The 20,134-nt window shown below is 42.7% G+C and overlaps 1 protein-coding gene across 2 annotated transcripts in view; it reads left to right on the top strand.

Moving 5' to 3' along the window:
• Window positions 1-14,885, top strand: part of TTC21B (tetratricopeptide repeat domain 21B) — an 86,032-nt gene extending 71,147 nt beyond the window's left edge. The window contains exons 27-30 of one of the 2 annotated variants that reach the window (XR_002908449.1): window positions 2,691-2,811; window positions 8,737-8,930; window positions 12,051-12,118; window positions 14,512-14,532. Coding sequence is in view for 1 of the 2 variants with exons in the window: in XM_024206181.1 (XP_024061949.1) it covers window positions 2,691-2,811; window positions 12,051-12,118; window positions 14,512-14,589 (267 nt within the window). In the remaining variant the exon portion in view is untranslated. Of the gene's footprint in view, window positions 1-2,690; window positions 2,812-8,736; window positions 8,931-12,050; window positions 12,119-14,511 lie in introns of both variants that reach the window. The other variant, XM_024206181.1, reaches the window with a different exon arrangement.
• The last annotated feature ends 5,249 nt before the right edge of the window (window positions 14,886-20,134 follow it).

The following is a 20,134-nucleotide window of genomic DNA, read 5'->3' as shown; positions in this document are numbered from 1 at the left end:
TGGACCCAGGCACTTTGGAGGAAGAAACTGCTTGATTCAAATGTAGAGGGGACAAGTGACAGACTTTGGGCAGGGGTCAGGGAGGAGATTGGGACAAAGCCTGGTGAGGGAGAAACTGGAAATGAGTGTTGTAGTGGAAGGTAGGACTGGGAGCCCAGGGAGGGTAAAGGGTGTGCGGGGGGAGGGGGGACTGAGCTTGGATGACGAGCCGGGGAGAGAGTGGGACTTTGTGAGCAGAGACTGTGACAAGGAGTGGGGGAACCCTGAGATTGAATGAGGAGCCTGGGCGGTGAGGGGAGATTAGGCCTGAGAGTTGATGAAAATTGGGAGTGGCCAGGGAGGGGGACAGATGTAGGACAGATGAGTCGGGAAGGGGGAAACTGGGACTGGCTGGGTAAGGAGACTGGAAACAAGGAGCTGGGATTGGGAGTCCAGAGAGAGTGATATGATATATTGCAAATCAGACCCAGAGTCTCAAGTCAGGCGCCCAGAAAATGCGGAACACACAATTAATGACCATCTGTAAATAGTTTTATTTAAACGACTTGCCTAGCATCATATAGGAACTCTACAACAAATGAAATTGCCCTACAGCCAACCGCTTCCTTCACTACATAGTCCTGATTCACCCCTAAAGCAGTCCATGCTGTGCACTGAATGAGGCAGGGGTCCTGTGAAAAATGGTATGTAATTAAGGGCTGTATTATCATGCAAATACACAAGGGGGCTGAATTAAAGTTGCACAGACAATCTAATTTCTGCCATTTCCTAGCTTCTGAGTGCTTGACTTTGCAACCTTAATGTTCTTTTCATATAGAGTGTGTGGGTGTTCTCTCTCTCTGTGTATACACACACACACTATAGATTGAAATACAGTTAAATTGCTAACCTGTTTTAAATAGTTTTTGTGTATAGAAACGGGACAGGCACTTGTCCTTGGTAGACACCATCATGATTAGGCAGCTCATGGTAAGGATTGCATGTCTGGCTAATATGGCGAATACTTGTTAGGATAGCAGGCTGTGACTGTGTCCTTTCACCAATGTTCCTTGACTGGCAGAAGATGAAGGTTGATGGGATTCCCTTTATACACTCGCTCCCACTGGCCCTGGGGAAGCCCATTTTGGATGGCAGTGGTGAATTTTATAAAATATGTCTTTTATGCAAATAAAGCCCGCAACAACTAAGAAGAAAATAAACTGACTGATCATGCTGCTAGAAAAGTTTTTTCATTAGCTATTTACTTTTATGTGGCTCTTTCTTAACCATATTTCATGGTATTGCAAAGTGATAAGCAACTCGTGAGTTACATGGAGCATCATTTACAAAACCATCAAGTCATGAAATCACTTCTTGGTTTTACTTTAAAGCACAGCTTTGATAAGCTTACAGGGTAATAAACATATTTTTAGGAGACAAAGGGTATGTCTACACCCAGCCGCTAGTTCAGCGGCTGGCAATCGAAGTTCTGGGTTCGACTTATCGCGTCTTGTCTGGACGCGATAAGTCGAACCAGGAAGTGCTCGCCGTCGACTGCGGTACTCCAGCTAGACGAGAGGAGTACCGCGGAGTCGACGGGGGAGCCTGCCTGCCGCGTGTGGACCGAGGTAAGTTCGAACTAAGGTACTTCGAACTTCAGCTACGTTATTCACGTAGCTGAAGTTGCGTACCTTAGTTCGATTTGGGGGTTTAGTGTAGACCAAGCCTAAGAATAATAAAATTAGCTTATATTGAAAATATTTAATGTTTATAATTTGTTAGTAAAATGTATCCATTTTTATTTGAAAGCTGTTTTCTTAGACTACAAATATTTCTTTTAAGTAGCCAAACTTTGCTTATCTCAGCACGGAGTGTGGGGTCCCTTCTCTCCTGCAAACTCTAATCATTTTGTACTGCTTCTGCATGTTGTCTGGCCCTATTGTAGTAGTCAGTGCTTCGCCCAATGGGAAAGCCAGCTAACTGCCCCAGAAGAGTATGTCCCTAAAACCCTTTGCTCTGCTGAGCAGTGACAGGCATAACAACTGCCACTGTGAAGATGTTTCACTCAATGCTACTGGGGCCGTATACCCTGTTTCCCCGAAAGTAAGACATCCCCCGAAAATAAGACCTACTTCCAGTTTTGCCTCTCGCTGTAATATAAGGCATCCCCCCGAAAATAAGACCTCCCCGATAATAAGGCCACCCTGGAATATAAGGTCCCAAAGCTCCAGGAAAAATAAGACCTCCCCTGAAAATAAGACCTAGCGCATCTTTGGGAGCAAAAATTAATATAAGACACTGTCTTATTTTCGGGGAAACAGGGTACCTAATCCTGGCCTTCTGGACCTAATACATTCAGGCAGTACTAATTGGAAAAATGCTTCCAGCAAGAGCCATTAGGACAATGTAATGCACTTCCTTCTTTTCCCCTTAACCTACTCACCTCTTCTCCCCAGTTGAGCAACTCTTGTTCTCAGCCTCTTACTTTGGCTGAGGATCTTAAGAACAGCCATGCACAGAATTACACAAATGGGATTTGTCTTGTCCTGACTTTAATCCAGAACGTTTTGTCACAAAAGTTAGTAACATCATGTAATTGTATATGCTTTCCAAACTGTGTATATTAATATTATGTAATTGATTGTCAGTACTGCATAGGTTTCTCTAAAGAAAGTTTTGAAATACATGTAGTCAACATTTATATTTTGTAGTCCTGTTGCAAAGCCTATGAATATATGGGATACATAATGGAAAAGGAGCAAGCGTATAAGGATGCAGCAGTAAATTATGAGATGGCCTGGAAGTATGGAAACCAAACAAATCCAACAATAGGTATGTTTACACAACCTATATTTTTATCCTGTGGTAATACAAAAGAACAGAAACAATGACTATCAGACTGCATTTAATTTTCTATATAAGTAAAATATCTTCTCTGATTGTCTTCCTGTGAAAATTCAGCTGTTTAGAGATCTACATTACAACATAGGAGAGAGCCTTCATGGCAAGAGAGAGCCATTTGAGTTGGTACTTTGACAAGACTCTCAGCAATTTACAGCTGGTGTTCTTCTAGTAGTGTTCCTGTAGGTGCTCCTCTTCAGGAGTGCATACGCCTCTTGAGCCCTTGCTCAGAGCTTTTCCATTAGAAGAGTCTGTTCAGCCTGCGCATGCGCTCTATACAACTTTATGCTGCACATCGAGGGTATATAGGGCTTCGTGGATGAACCGCCTTCAGTTCCTTCTCTTAATTTTTCAGTGCGAGACCGAGCTCGATCGTTTCTGCCTTGTGCATACCTCAGTGTGTTCTACAGCTGTTCTGTTAGTTTAGTGTTTCTAGTTAATGTTAGTTGTTTTAGTATAGAATTACTTAGCTAGTAGTGAGAGGATTGACTTTTTTTCTCTCCTTTTTTCCTCCTATTTTTCTGGGGAACCCTACCAGCCTGGCTGGGCGTGTCTGGGTCACCACGTTTCAAGCTGCCTCACTTGTTAGGAGGCAATCTCAGTCAGCGACAGCCACTGTAAGAGCTGGTCTACACTAGAAGTGTTATGCCACTGTAGAGTGTCTGGTAAAGATGGTCTATGCCAATGGGAGAGCGCTCTGCGAGAGGCGGAAGCTATGTTGGCGGGAGAGTGTCTTCTGTCGACATAGTGCCAATGTGGTCAGCACTTAGGCCGCTGTAACTTGCGGCGCTGGGTGGGCGTGGTCTTTTTCACACCCCCGAGTGATGTAAGTTAGATTGACTTAAGCAAAAGTGTAGACCTGCCCTAAGTGTGTCTATTGCTTGGGAGAGTCTCATATCTCCCAAAAGTGTAACTTGCCTAGCTCTCAAATTTAGAGCACAGAAGAACCAGGAAACCAAACTGAGACTTCTTATGATGGGAGCACTCTCTTGGACCTGCTTCTGAGTGAAATCAGTACACCCTACCCCTGTACATCTGTCTCTGGACAGATCCAGCACCCCTTTGACTTAGGCTCAGGTCTCCCTTAAGCTGGGGAGCTTATCATAAGGAGCTGGCTCCCAAAAGGCCCCACTCTTGTGCTAAGTCCACTGTGTCGGAGGCCTCAACCTCTCGGCTTGGTACTGTGGAGCCGAAAGACTCTCTTCCTCCCATACCAACAAGGCTGGGAGATCCCAGAGTGCTTTGGAGAAGCACAGATTCAGCAGGCCCCAGGTCCCATCTATAAAGGACAGGGAGGCCTAGGATATATACACTCCTTTAGAATTGTAATATGTACATCACACTTACCATCAGCATCTTCTCTCTCGACACCTTCAGTACTGGGCAAATTGAAGCACCAAGCACGTTCTGCCTTGGCACTGACACAGTCCAGCTCAACTGCTGCATTGGTACCGACCCACTCACTGCTGCAGGAATTCAGCTATTCCAGAGACTTGTCAGTCTTAGATGAGCCAGAATACCACTACTTAGGGGTATCAAATGACTCTTGGTACTGATACCCCGATCTCCAGATTACCTTTGCTTCCCAATACTGCAAGACACTCTGCCTTTGTCTACTGGGGCCCCATCATTGGTGGACTTTGAGGAGGATGAAGGAGCGATTCAGTCAGTCTCTTCTATATCAGTTCTGTGTTCCCCTCCACATCCATACAGGAACCCGTACTTCAACAAGGATCTTTGTCCATGACAGGGATAGTGGGATCAGCCCAGGGTGCCACCTCCTGTCTTGTATAGGCCCCCACCACTGGCCATACTACGGTTCTTGGACTGTGTATTGGCAGCAATTTACCAGTTCTCTAGCTCCATTGCACCAAGAAGCTAGGATTGCACTGTCCATCTACCAAACCCCAGCACGAGATGTTTGACGAACAGGAGGTTAGGGCAGATAAGGGGGTCACCCCACAAAATCATATTTCATCCTCATCTCCAGACGAGGTGGTCATGCCTCCACCACCATCGATGGCTGCCAATTTCTTTCAATTCCAGACCTTGTGAAGGGAGTGGCTGCCACCCTCAGATACCTCTTGGGGAGATCAAAGACTTGCAACTCCAGCTACTGGACATTCTGCAGTCAGCAACATCCACCCAGGTTGGTGCTACCCATTAATGAAGCGCTCCTGGATCCAACGAAGACTATGTAGCAAATGCCTGCTACTATCTCTCCAACTTGTAAATGGGTAGATAAGAAATATTATGTTCGTCCCAGGGACTCTGAATTTTTGTTTGCCCACACCTTGCCTAATTTCCTGGTGGTGGATGCTGTAAATGAGCAGGGTAAACAGCATTACTCAGGGTTCACCCCAATGATAAAAATCAGAAAAAGTTAAACTTTTTTGGCTGAAAGTCTGCGACCCTCCAATTTCAGATCATAAATGATCAGGTGATCATGGCCAAGTACAGCTTCATGAAATACAATACATTTGCAGCCTTTATTGAACATCTTTCACTGGAGCACAGAGAATACTTTCACACCATCATCACAGAGGGTCAGTTATTAGCCAGAACCTCTTTTTAAGCAGCCTTAGGTGTTGCAGACACCATCACCAAATCCATCTCCACAGAGGTTGTTATGCATAAGGCATCCTGGCTCCAGCTCTCGGGTTTCCCGAGAGGGAGGTTCAGAATACTGTTGAGGACCTCCCATTTGATGGTTGGAAGCTGTTCTTGGGGGCCATGGATGAGTCCTTGCATGCACTGAAGGACTCCAGGGCCATGTTGAACTTTCTGAACAAGAGGAGATTTTGTATGTCTCAAATTGCCCAGAGATCATACCTTGCCTAATTCACTGGCTTTCATTGAACCACTAAACCTGCTAGGAAGAGACAGACAAATTCCAGAGAAAGAGAGCTGCTAATCCTCCTTCAGCAGGTAATCAGTTATCACTGAAACAACAATTTTGACAGGATAGCTGAGGGTTCGATTCCTCCCTTGCATCTTGTAAACTAGAGGCAACCTTTTGCCCACCTCCCCAATTTTGGAGACTGCCTTTCTCATTTGCAACTGATTTGATGGTGTATTACAACAAACAAGTGGGTCATACAGTCATAACATCAGGCTATATCATCCACTTTGTATCCCTCCCGTCCTCCCTCTTATTCCATCCCTCTTTAGAGATTCCTCTCAGGAGACTATACTGAGACCTGGTCTACACTGCCACTTAAGTCAATGTAAGTTACGTCACTCGGGTGTGAAAAAATCTCCCACCAACTTAGCTTCCGTCCTTGGGGAGGTGAAGTACTAAAGTCGACGGGAGAGCGCTCTCCCATCAACTTATCGCATCTTCACCAGACCCACTAAATCGATGCCATTGCATTGATCGCAGCACCACTGATTTGGGAGGCAGTGTAGACAAGCCCTGAGTCAAGAAGTGCACTCTCTCCTTCATTTAGGAGCTGTGGAGGCAATCCTGTCCCTTCACATGGGGGAAAGGGTTTTACTCAAAGTATTTTCTTGTGCCAAAGAAGGACAGAGGGTGAAGACCGATCTTAGATCTAAGACAACTGAACAAATTTGTAAAGTCTCAAAAGTTCAGGATGGTGACTTTGGCAGCTGTAATCCTTTTCTAAAGGCATGAAAATATTTTTTGGTCCTCCGCTTACAGGACACCTGTTTCCATATAGTGATTCACCCCCCTCACAGGAAATACCTATGGTTTACCATGGGCCAAGAGCATTTTCAATACTGATTACTTCTGTTTGGTCCCAGGGTGTTTTCAAAGATTCTAGTGGTAGTAACTTATCTTCAGCAAGAAGCAACTGTATTCTTTCAATATCTCGACGACTTGCTACTCAAGGGCCAATCTTAGGAAGCAGTGCTGACCTCCACCCAGACAGCTCTTGCTCTCTTTCAGGAATTGGGATTCCAGCTAAATGTAAAAAGAAAATCCATGTTAGCGCCAGTACAGATAATATAATTCATGGGGCCCAGGGCTTTCCTTCCCATGGACAGATTCATAACTTTGGCACATCTGGCCTATTCAAGGAAGCCCCAGTAAGGAACTGTTTACAGGTCTGAGGTCATATGGCAGCTTGCACCATTGTAACCGAGGGTGCAAGATTATGCCTCCACTGCTTTCAATGCTGGTTCAAAAGGACCTATTCCTTGACAAGAGACAGCTTGGACAAACAGGTCACAGTTTCCCTCCAGGTGAAGAGCTCTCTGGACTGGTGGAAGAATCAACTCAGTGTCTGTCTGGGTGTTTGCCATCTCCAGTAGTGACTGTGACAACTGACGCATCATCACTAGCGTGGGTAGCATCCTCAATATTGTCACAACGCAGAGCAGATGGTCATCTCAGGAATCTGGTCTCTCTATCAAATTGTGGGAACTCAGAGCAGTCAGGAACACCTGCCTTCAGTTCCTACCCCTCACCAGGGGCAACTCAATCAGTGTCATGACAGTGTTGCTTGCATGTTCTGTATCAACAAACAGGGAGACGCAAGATCCCCCTCCCTGTGCACTGAAGCTATAAAGTTGTGGAACTGCGTTCTAGCCCATTAGAATCAGATCTCAGCCATTTACCTTCTCCCAGGACTCCGAATGGGAATTGGAGACTCAAATTCTTCACCGGATATTCGAAAAGTAGGGACTTCCAGAGGTGGAGCTATTTGCAACATTCAGCAATAAGTGTCCCGTGTTCTGCTCAAGAGGAGGCCTAGGTTGCCACTCTTTGGAACATGCCTTTCTGCTTCCCTGGACAAAGGTAGTTTTCTACGTGTTCCCTCCAACATTGCTAATACTAAGAGCGATGAACAAGATCAGACAGGACAAAGATAGTTATCCTTATAGTACCGACTTGGCTGAGACCTGTTTGGTAACTTTATCTGCTTCATCTGCGTGTCAACTGGCATTCAAGCTTCTGACCATCCCTCATCTCCTGTCCCAAGATGAAGATTTTGTGCTTCGTTCCAACCTAGGAGTCCTCCATCTCCGAGCATGACTCTTAGATGGTATACAAGATTAGAATGCACCTACTCAACAGGAGTACGATGGATATTACTAAACATTAGTAGGAAGTCAACTCAAATTACTTCAAATTGTATCACTGTGTTGTACCTGAATACTCTTTGCTTTCAGCTATTTTGGTTTACCTTCTGGACCTGAAGACATCAGGGTTATCAGTTAGCTCTATTAAGGTTCATCTGGCCAAGATATCAGCATTTCAGTCCCCACTAGAAAGGTTTTTCATATTTTCTTACCCTATGTCCTCAAGATTTATTAAGGGTTTTGGGAACCACTACCTCCAGGTTAAAGATCCTGTTCCTACTTGGGATCTCAACCTGGTACTTAAATACTTCATCAGATTTCCATTTGAACCTGTGGCAACCTGCTCCTTGCTTCACTTATCTATGAAGATGGCCTTTCTAGTAGCTATCAAGTTGGCCTGCAGGGTGGTGAAATTGTAGCCTGGATGGCAACCCCCCCCCCCCCCCCGCCCTTTCCTATTTACAGTGTTCTTCAAAGACAGGTTCTCTTTGTGGCCTCACCCTAAATTCTTACCTAAAGTGCTGTCAGATTTTCACCTTAACCAGTGCATCTATTTACAGCAGAGAGATCCATGGGTTCCCTGATCTCTATACAGAGACTTTTTCAAGGAGGATCTCTGGGTGTGTTACATGCTATGCAGCTGGTGCTCCCCCTTCCCCTCCCAAAAAGAGTAATAGTGCACACTACCAGATTGTAGGCAACTTCCGCAACTTTATTCAAGAACATTCTGGTGTCTGACGTATGCAGAGCTGCTACATGGGCCTCTGTGCATACTTTCACTAAACACTATGTCTTGCTCTACACTGTCAGATCTGATGCTGAGCTTGGTAATTCTGTACTGTTTTCAGTCCTGGACTCAATTCTGAAATTCCCTCCTCCCTGTGGGGATACTGCTCAGGAATCACCTCAAGTAGAGCAACCATAGGGACACTATTGGAAGAAGTTACTCTCCCTATGCAGTAGGCTGTAGTTTTTTTTTTTTGAGATGTGTGTCCCTGCACAAGGTGAGTAACCTTTTCTTCTAGTCGACTTCCCACAAGCTTCGATTTTGGAACCCATTATGGTTCACTGTTTCTATTTGCAACTTGCATATTGCCTATTAATATAGTATTAATTTTGAATATACATTATGCTACTTATTATGTATTAATTAGTGGCTCAGCTTTGTGACTTTGTTCTTACAATTTAATTTTGATCAGATATTTTTTGCATATCATTTTTAAACTAAGAATTTTTAATTTACATATCTCCAACTCAAAATTGGTAGCCAATTAAATACTGTTCAGGATATTTTTAAAGTTTCACTTAAGACAGTCAGTGAATTCAACTATTGGAATGTGTGTTTGGTCTCCTACTTTTAGACCATTTTATACAGAAGAATGTATACAAACTTTACACAGGAGACAGATTTTTTTTATTAAATAAAACCTACCGCCACACTCATAGGATGGTGGTTTCCCAAGTTCAGTTCCCAATTTTGGACTGTGTTGATGGCATCTCAAAAAAATAAACACTGTTTACAATGCACCCTCTTACAGGCTTTTCTTGTACTTTTTTTTTAAAGGATGTGGAATGATAGTTTTCTATGCAATCTAGAATACCATTGTTTTCATAATGTACAGCTGTACCTTATATACAATAAATTGCTGCATCATATGTTTTTTTAGGTGCAGTTCCTGAATCTCCTTATGTCTCAGGTTCAAATATTTTTAAGTGAACTGTATATTGGAGAGGAACTACAGTGTCTGTAAAGGAACTACATTTATCAACTTAAAACGCAATAATCTACATATTTAGGCAGGTTACCTAAAATAAACTAGTTCCTAGGTGTACTTGGCTACAGAAAATAGGGAAGGTCAGAGTGCACCAAGAAAAGCTTTTAAGGGTCCTAAAGGTTGGAAAGAAAAAAAAAATAGGAAAAGGAGGCAGATAGGAAGCTGGAAACATCTTTCCATAAAGAGAATGAGATTACTAAAGTGTTCATTTTGCATGCTAGTAATGAACAAGAATGATCAAATGGTAACTGGCTTCACCAAGGTTTCTTGAGCTAATCTTTCTTGAAGATCTTTTCCTAGGAGGAGAAAGTATAGAATAGTGAATTATATCTATGGGTTTCACACTGAGGGGCTGGCCTGTGGAGTGTCTGGATGGTGTCCTAAAGTTGCAGCTCAAACAACTACATTTTGAAGAAGCTGCCTCAACAGACCAAGGCCCAAGAGAAATGTTCATTTCAATGAGGCCAGCATAGAACTTGCTCTTGAACTTTCTTGAAACATTTTGGAGGGCATGTGTGGAGCAAACATGCAAACTTATTAAGTCATTTGGCATCTAGATACTATACCACAGATAAAAAACGTAAAGTAGATATAATCTTGCATACAGTAGAATCATGGCCAATTGAAAATATTGTTGTATGCCTCTATTTCTCATTGTGTACACAAATACCAGATTTACAATCCTCATGCAGTAGAATTAATGCTAGAAAAAATGGTAGAAACTTCAGCTGGCATGTAGACCTTGTACACATTAGTAGGGCTCCGTGCCTGTCTTGGAATTCACGGATTGCGTGACTTTCCACGACCTTCGTGACTTCTGCAGTGGCCAGCGTGGCTGACCCAAGGGTCGCCCAAGCAGCTGACTCAGGTGGCCCAACGGATAGCCACACTTGCCGCTGCTGGAGCGGCCCCACAGCCAGCCGCACTGGCCTCTGCTTGGGGGGTAGCCGGAGCAGCTGCTGTTTAGTGCTCCCTGGGCGGCCGGAGCAGCCTCCCCGCAGCGGCTCCCCAAGACGCATTCTCTCCCCCCCCCCCCCCCCCCCCCCCCCCAAGCCCCCCCACCCCCCTCCCCCCCCCCCCCCCCCCCAAGATTTACTAAAAATACCTGTGACTAAGTCATGGACCGGTCACAAGGCCGTGAATTTTTGTTTATTGCCCATGACCTGTCCATGACTTTTACTAAAAATATCCCTGACTAAATCATAGCCTTACACATTCGTCATCTTATTGCCCATTTGCTTATGTAGGATAGCTTTATAGAAAATGTTCTGAACTCTAGACTTTCTTATGGCTCTCTTGGAAATTACTCATCATAGACTTTATTTCTGGGCTCTGAGCTCTTCCTCAACCTGAGATATTTGGGCTGTGCCTCTTTTCCTGCAAATATCAGATTAGTCCTCATGTCATTACGGATCTTGGCTATTCCTTGTGTCCTTTTACTCGCTTCTTTGCCTGCAGAGATACAAACAGAATAGCATTTCAGCTTTCCTGTCTTAGCCAATGCAGGCCAGACTTTTAAAGCTTTCTTTGAGGCAGCAGTATGCAGAATATTCCTCACGTTGTTGTTTTTCTTGGGGGACAAGAATTTTCAAATATCTATATCCCCAACAAGGCCAACTCATCAAGCTCCTTTTTGTTGGCTTTCTACTCCCCCATCATGTTATAGCTGACAAAATGGGGTAGGTAAAAGACAGAAATGCTTCATCTGTGAAGAAATGTTCTCAAGAGCCATAGAACCACTTTTCAGTACTGTTGGTAGAGAATTTGAGGTGAGTACAGAAGAGATGTGGCCAAATCCTGGTGCCTCAGAGACAAATGTTAACTACCTCTGATATTTGCTACAAGGGGCACAGTCCAAATATGTTGATTGAGGGAGAAGCGAGTTCCACCAAGAACGTAATCAGCTAAACAAGTTTTCCATTCTTGTTCTCGTATCTTTTTATTTAGTTTTGTGTCCTCACCTAATATAACTAAACTATCAAAAGGGTGGTTTCTATCAAAATAGTGATTCATAGCCCAGTGTGAGAAGTCATGAAGGATGATATGGCAACTTAAATTAATATGGGTTACCACTATATATTCTTTAGAATGTAAATCTTCTTTCCTGTGTGTAAATATAACTGGTGATAAGTTTATTTAATTTTAAAATACCTTCAAAACTCATTTTAGAGCTCTACCTAACTTGTCTGTTTCAGCGGGGTGTTTTGGAGATAATTCAGCAAACAGTTATTCCAACTTTTTTCTTTTAAGTAAACTTGACCATTGGGATATTTTTCAACTTGAATGTGATGTTTTTTTCTTTCTTTAATTTTAAGCATAATATGTCATGGGTATTTGCACTGCTTACAGGATACAAGCTGGCATTTAATTACTTGAAAGGAAAGAGATACGTAGAAGCAATTGATATTTGTCATAAGGTAGGCTTTTAATTCATATTTTAACTGTTTGCACTACTATAACTTCCTTTTAAGTACTGAGTTATTTCTGTATTTTTCAGATTCGGGAATTACAAATTATGTAGCATTTGGCTTTGGAAATTGTTTAATTTCATAAATTTGATAGATGTTCAGGCTACTTGGTTTAGTTAGCCTGTTTTATCCTAAATTCCTCAGATCATCAAGGAATAACTGAGAAAGTAGCTGTCTCCAGTGTTCCCTCTAATTTTTCCCACCCATGTGTGGAATGAATTTTGTTATGTGCACCAACATGGAGATGATGTGTGACCCACATCACCTCCATATTGGTGTACATGACAAAATTCATAGGGCGAGGGGTTGGGAGCGTGGGAGGGGGGCCCAGGGCTGGGGCAGAGGGTTGGGGTGCAGGGCAAGGACTTCAGCTGGGGGGGCGGGCTCTGGGTTGGGGCCAGAGATGAGGGGCTCAGGGCTGGGGCAGAGAGTTGGGGTGTGGGTTTTGAGGACTCTGGCTGGGGGTGCAGGTTCTGGGGTGGGGCTGGGGTGACAGGTTTCGCGTGCAGGCTGTCCCGGGGCTGTGATGGGGAGAGAGGACTCCCCCACAGCTATCTCTCCTCGCAGCAGTACCTGGGCTGGGGGGGAGGAGGGGTACCTCACCCATGGCTGTGCCGGGGCTGGGTTGGGTCTGGGGGAGGGGTGCCTCTCCCCCAGCCACGGCAGGTCCAGGCCAGGCTGGTTTGGGGCCGGGGCACCTTTCCCCCAGCCACAGCAGGTCCAGGTTGGGTTGGGGCAGCGGGAGAGGTGCCTCTTCGCCAGCCACGGCAGGTCCAGGCCAGGCTGGGTTGGGGCACATCTCCCCCAGCCATGGCAGGTACAGGGCTTGGCTGGGTTGGGGCCGGTAGAGGGGCACCTCTCCCCCGGTTGCGGCAGGTCCGTTGCTGGTCTGGGTTGTGTCCAGGGTTGGGGGAGAGTAATCTCTCCCTGCTGCATCCCTGAGTGCCTGCCTGCGTGGCACTTAATGGGCTGCTGCGCGATCGCGCAGCTTAGAGGGAACTTTTGCTTGGCTTTGATATACCATGGGAGACAGCCTAAGTATCCTCTTCCGTCCTATGGTTGCAACTTGGTAAACCATATAGAAGTGTAACTTAAGTTAATGAAATTTGAGAGCAGAATTCCAATGTTAATGTCACATGAAAGACTAGTAGAAGAGTAACTTTTCAGTAGTGTCTCTGTAAAATAAATTGTATATGACCACAACAACCTTTTGAAATTTGGTGTAATATTTATTAACAGTTCTATTTAAATGTTCCAATTTATGGTGGCTGACTTAAACAGTCTCAATTTGAGGGGTGAAAGGGATGAGGTTGGAGGTTGAGAGAAAAAAAAAGAGTATTTGACTGTACTAAGTAATAGTCAAATATAATCTTTCAAATCACCTGTTATTAATGATGTTTATGATGGTCATGCCTAAGCGTCAAGCAAGAATGGGGCCTTATAGTGCTAGGCAGTGGACAGATTAGCAGACAGTCCATGCCCCAAGGAGTTAAACTGTTAAGACACACAAAGGACTGAGGAAAGGAATATAACAGAGAAGCCAAGTGAACAATATCTGCAAAGCTCATGTTAAAGCCATGTTTTTTGTTTGGGGGGAGGTTAATTAGGAAGGGATGAGCTAAATGGAAAGAAAAGTGAAGAGAGAGAATATTAAAGGCAAGGATGTGAGGGGGACAGTGCAGTGGAGAAGAGGGAAAGGGGCTGGTGTGGAGTGAAGCTGAGATGAAGTATGTGTGAGAGCAGTGGGATGGGCTAGATGCCCTAAGAACAATCCTGTCCAAGACCCTAGGTACATACTTGGGTGGCTAGCCTGTACTACCACAGCCATGCTTCTATTTTTAGCATGTTAGCTCGATCAGAGCCAGCACAGGTATGTTTTCTCAAACTGGAAATTACACCTTCCAGCTCCAGAGCAGACCTATCCTATTGGAAGGCAGAGAGAGGGGGTTGGAGCAAACAGCCAATCAGCACAGAGCAAAGAAAGTCCAGTCAAAACTAGGAAGTTCTCTGAATGTCTGATGGTCCCTGTTTTGCTGCTTCTGCAGGTGCTCCTAATGGCTGGAATCACTGGCTAGTTTCTCCCTGCAGTTTTCCCCCAAGTCCACGTGGTGGGTGGAAGGGACAAGATTGTCTTTATGATACAGCTATTTATGACCTTTGTACATCTGCTGTGATGAAATATCTTATGTATTTATAAGCAAAATCATCAGACTGTTACCGATTTATTAGAAGGCTTAAAATGAAGCTCAAAATGATGACGGAAATAACTGATGACAGTACTTGTTCATTTTAGGCTTCTTCATAACTGGTTTTAAACTGTGTGTATTGTTTGCCTTTAACAGGTCTTAAAAGCACACCCAAACTACCCAAAGATCAGAAAGGAAATACTTGACAAGGCCCGTGCATCTTTAAGGACTTAAACCTTATTTGTATGGATCACTGAATTTTTATCCAATTTTGGAAATTATGTATTGGATATTACAATGAAGAAATGGCCATTCAGTATGTAAATATTATAAATACTGTGCACATCATCTAGATCTCATATATAGCTACCCTTCAAGGAGAGGAGAGATTTTCTTCAGAGCTGTGGATTTACCTTTTCTGCAGTAGAGGAGGCTTTTGTACATCAAGATTTAATAAACTAAAAAAGAAATAGTGTGCACAGGGCTGTCCCTAGCTATTCTGGGGTCCTACGTAGCCCTCCCGCGGGGGTGGGGAGCCCAGGCCTTCGCAGGGGGGGGAGGCTGGCTTGGGGGACAGAGGGGAACCACCCCACAGCACTCACCTGCGGCATGGCTGGGGCCGGGTCGCTGCACTTCCCGCCGCCGGTGAGTGCAGGCCTGGCCCTGTTGCAGTCCTCAGGGGCGGGAAGAGGCGGGGCGGGGGCAGAGCAGGGCTTTGGAGAAGGGGTGGAGTGGGGGACAGGCAGGGGTTGGGAAGAGGCGGGGCTGGGGTGGGGGGCCTGGGGAAGAGGTGGGGCAGGGGCTGGAGCAGCACACAGCTGCGCAGGGCACCAGGAAATTTGGTGCCCCAAGTTTCCTGGTGCCCTATCTATGCAGCTGTGTACTTTGCGTATGGGTAAGGACAGCCCTGAGTGTGTATGAATTACAATTTTGTACTAGACAGGAAACTGACAAGTGATTTCCATTGCTATCTTCTAGAAGGTACTAACTTTAAACTGTATACAAATAACCAATCTTGCTGGCCTGTTCCACAACAGGAAGAAATACTACTTTGCTGTGTGAAGAAGAGACATCTGAAAATACAAATAGCTACAGTGAAGGCCACATGTGTTTATGTAGTACTGATTGAGTACACTTCTCACAAATGGATTCACCCACAACTAGAATATTCATCTGTCTTCTGCTAGTGATGATTTACTAACTATCAAAGTTTTAAATATAATTTGAAAATGTTTTTGGAAGATAACAGACATGTATCCCAAACTATACACTGTAAATAACTTGTATTTTAAAAAAATCAAAATGTTTAAAATAAAATAGACTAACCCTCTATACTTCCTGAGCGTATAGCAATCTCTGATCAGAGAAAAGGCAGTGAAGAAATGGAACAAGAACAAGGTGTTTCCCGTCTTAAGTGCTGTCAGTTGTGGCACAGCATTTTAAACTCAGTTTAATTTTTCCTCCTCCTCTGGAGGTCATTATTTTTGTTCATCACTAAAGACAACAATCCGTCCTTAATTCTCCTTTAATGATTACTTACAATTTCTCAGTTCCAGCAAATTGACTTAATTAGCAATCTCAATGTAAGCTTTATTTATACTGTTGCTACAGAGATATTTGTAAATGGGGTTTTATTTTTACATTCACTTTTAACTGAGCTATATGGTTAAAGTGGGAAAGCAGTAGGTTTATATTTTTAATATGGTTTTAAATGAAAATGAGCTTTTAATTGAGATTTAGCATTTAGTAACAAAGATTAATTTTTTGTAATATTTGGTAAAGCTGTTTAAATAATTGATTTAAAAGGCTAGGAAAATCAGTATTCCCAGTTGTGAGAAATATTCGTAACACTCTAAAGTATTTCATTTTGAAATACTTCTGTTTTTCAATGTCCATCCATTGATGTAGTATATCCATGTATAACTAATAGTTATGTGTGTATAACAAATTATGGTTTGTCTCATTTAATCTATAAATGTTTTGCAGAGAGAGTTTTGGGTATAGCAATCAAAGATTTTGTACTCGGTACACAAAATACTGGCTGTGCTATAAGAACAGTTTCATCCCACAAATGGGGAAGACTGACTAATGAGTGGGTTCTGAATGCTTTTCTCTTGACTGGTATATCTTACTCTACAGAAATTGTTACACTACAGCATTATGTCTTCAAATAGCACATTGTGTTTATCTTTCTCAAAAAAGCTATTTTGGCAAGAAAAGAGAACTTTTAAAAACAGTAATTAACTTCCTAAAATAGCTAATTTCAGTTTCCTCAAGTAATTCTGGCTGCTTATGTTGACATTTTGTAAGGTCCGTAAAAAGACATGACACTTGAAAATGTCTGTTAAGGATGTGTAGCCTACGTAAAGGAAATAACTTAAAAATCATATCTGACATAGCTACCAGTAATTGGGTACAATATCCAGGTTGACTTTTTTTAAAATAACAGGGACCATATCGAGCCATTTTGCAGTAAAATCTGTGGGTGAGGGACAGAACACAAGAAATTGAAACGTTAACTTTGTGTAGTTTCCTCTGACAGTTGTTGTTGAAGGGACTGTTTGGGAGGGCTGCAGAGGAAGGGAAGTATGCAGCTTCCAAATCCTGTAGATCATGGGTGAAGAAAAGCTGCTGTCTTGTGAAGGAATTGGCCCCTGATGTCATTTGTGAATGATTATTTTGCCCAGCTGGAACAATATTTACTGCCACACAAATCTTGTATCTACTGTGCTCTGAGATGTGTTTTATGGTGCAGTATGTCTACTCCTTGCCTTGTCGCCACTGGCAAAAGTAAGATCTATAATTCACTAATGCAGCTCTACTGGTGGTAGCAGTGGTTAAAGATGTTGTATTAAGTGGGACTCGGGCATTGTTACTAGTGTGTTGTCTAACAGTAGGGTTAGATGATGGTAAAGACTTATAAGCAGGCCTGGACTTTCTACAGCTTCCACTGTTGGTACCACCATCAGAACTGCACCAGAGGGTACTAATGAATCACAGGTCCTATTTTTGGTAGTGTAGATATAGCCCCTGACTCACTGATTGGGAGCCACAGATTCACCCACTTTCTCACACCCAACCCAGTTCCACCAGCCTCAGCCTGCCTCCATTTGTATTAATGGGAGCAGGATCAACACTTGGTTTTTAAGTCAAAAGTGAAAACTGAATGGTCTATTTCATGATGCTAGTTAGAAGATGCCTGTCTATTCAAAAGAGGCACGAGTATTTCTGTTTCTGTATCCGTTTAATCTTCGTATATAGTGTTGTTGTAACCATGCTGGTCCAAGGATATTAGCAAAACAAGATGGGTAAGGTAATATATTTCAGTGGCCCAGCTTCTGGTGAGAGAGAGACAAGCTTTCAAGCTTACACAGAGCTTGAAATATGTGTTAACTACTTATGCTAGACAATGTGTTCCACCTTATATTTAGTTGTGACACTGAGTACATTTCCAAGACCTGAAGAGCTCTGTGTAAACTCGAAAGCTTGTCTCTCCCATCAACAGAAGTTGGTCCATTAAAAGGTATTCACTCGCCCACCATGTCCATTTAATCTTGGCTGTCTCATTAGAAAGAGCAAACTATGGGGAGGGAGTAAGGAAAGTTTGATCATGGACATTTTGTGATGTAAACACTAGTTGCTAGGAACTGAACTGCGACCACAAGGTCACTCAACTACCATCTGATTATTATAATTTCCTGTCTTTACCAAACAGGGCTGTATTCATATTGGCAATCCTGGTAAAAGGCTTCCAATTTTCCATTAAGAATTCCTGAGCCTTCCAGTCCCTAATGTCTTGTTAAGGATGAAATCTTTTTAGGGGGGAAGTGGGGGGAGAAACCTTTAAATCCAAAGATGAACAAATATGCTGTGATTATAGACAGTTGTCTTAAGTGTTGCTTAAATGTACTTTTCTCAGATGAATTAAATGTTTTCTCTTTGGTCCATATGAACCACTTCAAACTCTTGTCATTTTGTATTCTTTACGTTCTCTCTCAAACTGCCTTTTTTTTTTTTTTTTTTTTATTTTCCTTTTTTTTTTTTTTTTTTTTTTTTTTAACTGAATGACCTTGTTTCATTTCTGTATAATTGGAAATGCTGATTCCTGATCTGCTGTTTTTTATTTTAGTAGTTATTTCTTTTGCAGTCTTTTTCCAAGCCACCTTCCTAATAATGGTTTTGAATAGAAGAGGCTCCTGGGATTGAGGGAAGTCAGCTATGTTAATTTCAAAGAGCTCCAATCTTCAGTATGATGTTTCCTAGCAACCCATCTTCCACTCTTGCCTTTGGTGAACAAGGGAGGCGAGTGAGTGTGTTTTCTATTCATTCACTCGAGATCTAAGTGTCCTGTGGCTATAGCAACACAAACCAGAGGTGTCTTCTCTCTCCCCCTCCACCCCCTTTTGGTTTAGGATCCCTGAAATATTTTCTAGGAGGACATCCATAGGGTAGCTTTTCTGACTGTAAGCAGAACAGGCTCTGGTAGACTGCTTTTCTATCTCTCTTTTGAGCACTATGCCAATACCATAAGAATTATCTTAGAGGTAAAATGGCAATAATTTCACTAGCTAAAATAAGCAGAGTAATCAAACTAATACTGAATAATTTTAAAATAAGAGTACATCTCTACACTGGCCAGTGTAGACCAAGTCTAACTATGTTATGAACCGCTTTGCAAATTGTTGTAGCCACACTAGGGAGGGTTCATAATAGGGACAACTCTAAATTAGGGTCCTAAACCCTAATCCTGCAAACACTTAAACATGAGTAATTTTATACATATGAAGTTATTGTTAGACTAAGCCTGTGCTGGCCAGAGAAAACTTGTCAGCAACCTTTCTGACAAGAACAATCTTTGAAAAGAGTTTGGGATAAGTGTTTTTCCACTGTAGATTAGACATTTGAGATGAAATCCTGGCCTCAGTGAAATCAGTGCAAAACTCATTGAACAATGGGGCCAGGATTTTATGCTTGAAGCATATACCAAAATATTAAGCATCAAACATTAAGATGTTCAATTAAGAAAACTTCACACTTAAAAATACAGTATTTGACTCATCAGTAGTAACAATCCATTATCACTGCAGCATGTGGGATTCCTTAAATGTGTAAAGTTGCTCAGATGCGTAAAAGTTTCAGGATCAGGGCCTACATCCAGAAGATGGTTACACCTGGTCTATGCTCACCAGGGAAATCGTAGAAACTTTCACAGGCACCTTATTGGGAACAATGCCTTTTAAAACTGGTTTTGGATAATATGGTCCCTTGTATTGTAAATAAATACTGAATGCTAGCATTTTAAATTTCATCATTTTTATCAAGACAGTACTGCCCAGGTCTCATGTGAAAAGATCTGGATAAATATAACATGAGAGCCATAAAAATGTGGTTTTTGTTAGAGTAGTTTTACACTGAACATTTTGCATATTCCGGTAAAAGATAACACTGTATTCTGGTTATTGAATATTCTGAATCAGTGTGATAGCATCCAAAAACTGGATATCTTTGAATGATCTGCAAGAAATGGTAAATGGCAAACTAATTACATTTATAGATGGTATTAAATCAAAAGGTGCTCCAAATATCAGCAGGGACAAAAGATTACCAAGTCAGATGTTAAAAATATGGGTGAGATACGAAATTAAATCTGGAAAATACAAACCAACAAATCTAGGGGGAAATAATTGTAAACACAGATATTCAATTAGAGATTCTTGGAAAACAATAATGCCAAAAAGTACCTACAGTGATAATAGACAGAAATTGGATAGGAGCTTGC

This window comes from Terrapene carolina, unplaced genomic scaffold, assembly GCF_002925995.2.
Source record: "Terrapene carolina triunguis isolate 2854851 unplaced genomic scaffold, T_m_triunguis-2.0 Scaffold62, whole genome shotgun sequence".
Taxonomy (NCBI): domain Eukaryota; kingdom Metazoa; phylum Chordata; order Testudines; family Emydidae; genus Terrapene; species Terrapene triunguis.
Note: the sequence above shows the minus strand (reverse complement) of the source record. Positions and strands in the feature narration are given on the sequence as shown.